The sequence below is a fragment of the Xyrauchen texanus genome, chromosome 32 (assembly GCF_025860055.1).
Source record: "Xyrauchen texanus isolate HMW12.3.18 chromosome 32, RBS_HiC_50CHRs, whole genome shotgun sequence".
NCBI lineage: Eukaryota > Metazoa > Chordata > Actinopteri > Cypriniformes > Catostomidae > Xyrauchen > Xyrauchen texanus.
Window position 1 is genome coordinate 13,810,001 of NC_068307.1, and position 3,887 is coordinate 13,813,887.

The following is a 3,887-nucleotide window of genomic DNA, read 5'->3' on the forward strand; positions in this document are numbered from 1 at the left end:
TTTTAGATTATGTCTCTCACAGTGGTCATGCACCTCACGATGACAATTTCAGACCCCTCCATGATTTCTAAGTGGGAGAACTTGCAAAATAGCAGGGTGTTCAAATACTTATTTTCCTCACTGTATATACACTCACCTAAAGGATTATTAGGAACACCTGTTCAATTTCTCATTAATGCAATTATCTAATCAACCAATCACATGGCAGTTGCTTCAATGCATTTAGGGGTGTGGTCCTGGTCAAGACAATCTCCTGAACTCCAAACTGAATGTCAGAATGGGAAAGAAAGGTGATTTAAGCAATTTTGAGCGTGGCATGGTTGTTGGTGCCAGACGGGCTGGTCTGAGTATTTCACAATCTGCTCAGTTACTGGGATTTTCACGCACAACCATTTCTAGGGTTTACAAAGAATGGTTTGAAAAGGGAAAAACATCCAGTATGCAGCAGTCCTGTGGGCGAAAATGCCTTGTTGATGCTAGAGGTCAGAGGAGAATGGGCCGACTGATTCAAGCTGATAGAAGAGCAACTTTGCCTGAAATAACCACTCGTTACAACCGAGGTTTGCAGCAAAGCATTTGTGAAGCCACAACACGCACAACCTTGAGGCGGATGGGCTACAACAGCAGAAGACCCCACCGGGTACCACTCATCTCCACTACAAATAGGAAAAAGAGGCTACAATTTGCAAGAGCTCACCAAAATTGGACAGTTGAAGACTGGAAAAATGTTGCCTGGTCTGATGAGTCTCGATTTCTGTTGAGACATTCAGATGGTAGAGTCAGAATTTGGCATAAACAGAATGAGAACATGGATCCATCATGCCTTGTTACCACTGTGCAGGCTGGTGGTGGTGTTGGTGTAATGGTGTGGGGGATGTTTTCTTGGCACACTTTAGGCCCCTTAGTGCCAATTGGGCATCGTTTAAATGCCACAGCCTACCTGAGCATTGTTTCTGACCATGTCCATCCCTTTATGGCCACCATGTACCCATCCTCTGATGGCTACTTCCAGCAGGATAATCCACCATGTCACAAAGCTCGAATCATTTCAAATTGGTTTCTTGAACATGACAATGAGTTCACTGTACTAAAATGGCCCCCACAGTCACCAGATCTCAACCCAATAGAGCATTTTTGGGATGTGGTGGAACGGGAGCTTCGTGCCCTGGATGTGCATCCCACAAATCTCCATCAACTGCAAGATGCTATCCTATCAATATGGGCCAACATTTCTAAAGAATGCTTTCAGCACCTTGTTGAATCAATGCCACGTAGAATTAAGGCAGTTCTGAAGGCTGAAAGGGGGTCAAACACAGTATTAGTATGGTGTTCCTAATAATCCTTTAGGTGAGTGTATGTATGTATGTATATATATATATATATATATATATATATATATATATATATATATATATATATATATATATATATATATATATATATATATTTTATTTTATTTTTGTAAACAGCATATGAAACGTCATAAGGGTGAGTAAATAGTGAAAAAATTTAGATTTTTAGGTTAACTATTTCGGTTTAAATTTAAAAGGACAATGACAATGCAAAAAAAATTTTTGAGTTCTCCGTTTAGTGTTCTTCTTTTTGGTTCATCGACAGTTTTGTTTTCCTGATGTTCTCGTTTGTGCAGTTGGGGCTCATTTGTTTATATTTATATATATATCTTATATGCCCCACTTTAAGTTGTCATGACACTTTTGTAATAAGGGTTAAAAATTGCAATTAACCAAAGTGAATTTGATCTTGTATATGTGAATGTGTGCAGGGACTAACGTTCAGGAGGCAAAGCTTATCCTTTCCAAGAGTGGGTTGCCAATCACAACTGCCAGTGATCTGGAGGATGCAGCCAAGAAGGCTGTTGCCGCCATTGCCAAGAAATAAGTGCATTGCCATATACGCAGACATACAAAACAGACACACAGCTATACACATGCATCAAGACAGGCGTGGCCAGCATCACCATATAGCCTTATACACCTCGTTCATTCACTCATGCCTGGGTGAAAGCCACTTATCTCATCTGCCTTATGAACCATACATGCATGCCAACCAAACCTAGTAACACTAGTGTCTTTCTCTTTGGATGGTCTTGTATTTTATACCCTATTCACAAGTCATTTGTATTTTTAAGTGTTCTAAAATATGGAGCAAATAAGTCAGGAATACACAAAAGGGTTTCAAATATGGGATTTAGGAAACATGGAAAATCTGATTAACACAGTACATGCATATTTTTGTTTGTTTTAATGCACCAATTTATATAGCAGAGTAAATAACAATATATATATATATATATATATATATATATATATATATATATATATATATATATATATATATATACCGATCAGCCACAACATTAAAACCACCTGCCTAACATTGTGTATGTCCCCCTCGTGCTGCCACTAGAAGTGCCAATAGTATTCTGAGATATATACTTCTCACCACAATTGTACAGAGCGTTTATCTGAGTTACTGTAGACTTTGTCAGTTCAAACCAGTCTGGCCATTCTCGGTTCTCGATATAACATTCCTTCACCTCTTTCATCAACAAGGCGTTTCTGTCCATAGAACTGCCACTCAATTGATGTTTTTTTGTTTTTGGCACCATACTGAGTAAATCTAGAGACTGTTGTGCATGAAAATCCCATGGAGATCAGCAGTTACAGAAATGCTCAAACTGAGTATCAGTACAATTGTGGTGAGAAAAATGGCATCACCGAATGCTATTCTGAGATGTTGGTTGGCACTGTTTTGGTGGCACGAGGAGGACCTACACAATATTAGGCAGGTGGTTTTAATGTTGTAGATGATCGGTGTATATATAAATATGTGTGTGTGTGTGTATATTTTATATATATAATCATAGCTTAATTGCATTCCATATTAATGCTGTTACTGGATCACCTTAAGTAAACCATAAAAAATTCCAGTATCATGTGATTGGGTGGAATAGTCCTGTTAATTTTTTTTATATGATTAAAACTGAAATGCATCCCAAATGTAATGTTGATTTGTTAATCTCCATATGATATTACTGTCCTAATCTGACATAAACGTTTATTGAGTTTGTGAGGGTGTGATAAATTAGGTGACCTGACAGAGACAGACTGGTTTTTCTGGGTATAAAATTTACATTTGTAGATTAGGTAATATGCCTTAGTTAAAATATCATGATTTGTGGAGTCTGCAATATTTCTGATGATATTGAACAATAAATGCAATATTGATTCTTATGTTTCCTGATCAAACTTGTCAAAATTCAGTGATTCTCTTACACATTATAATGTATAATTCCAATGATTTGTGAGGTGTTTTAAAAGATACATGTAATACATTTGTGTGAATGGTTTACTGTGCCTGTGTCATGAAAAGGCTTTAGAAGAAAAAGGCCTGTGTTCCATTATTAATCTAATGCATTTCTTCATTATGATACAACAATTAATTAATATAATTCACCTTTTTTTTGTAATCATGAATGTATTTTTGAAGTTAATGTAAATAAAAAAAACGAGTCTTAAACAATTGAAAATAAAACTGGATGTTTCAATAACTTTTCTTAGAGTTTATTTTACAAATCATCGCAACCAGTTTCTTTTCTATAACCATATGATAGCAATGTGATGTCTAAAGTTTTTGAAGAGATGAAGTGGTTCAAGATTTGGTGAAGTGGTTCATCCACATTTTCAAAGTTTTTAATATGTGTAAGATTAATAATTGAAATAATTACAGAAGTTTGTGCGTGTGTGTGTTCACTGGATTTTTCTGGAATTCATCCCTGTCAGTGGCTTGGTATATTTTATGGATTATCTGTCAGCCGATCCGAGAGGACGCCTGGATCAAGTGCCTCAAGCAACAGAACTGGACAC

At 36.7% G+C, this 3,887-nt stretch overlaps 1 protein-coding gene across 1 annotated transcript in view; it reads left to right on the top strand.

Moving 5' to 3' along the window:
* Positions 1-3,555, top strand: part of suclg2 (succinate-CoA ligase GDP-forming subunit beta) — a 162,302-nt gene extending 158,747 nt beyond the window's left edge. Inside the window, exon 11 of the mRNA XM_052100986.1 lies at positions 1,784-3,555. Coding sequence (XP_051956946.1) covers positions 1,784-1,899 — 116 coding nt within the window. The 3' untranslated portion in view covers positions 1,900-3,555. The remainder of the gene's footprint in view (positions 1-1,783) is intronic.
* The last annotated feature ends 332 nt before the right edge of the window (positions 3,556-3,887 follow it).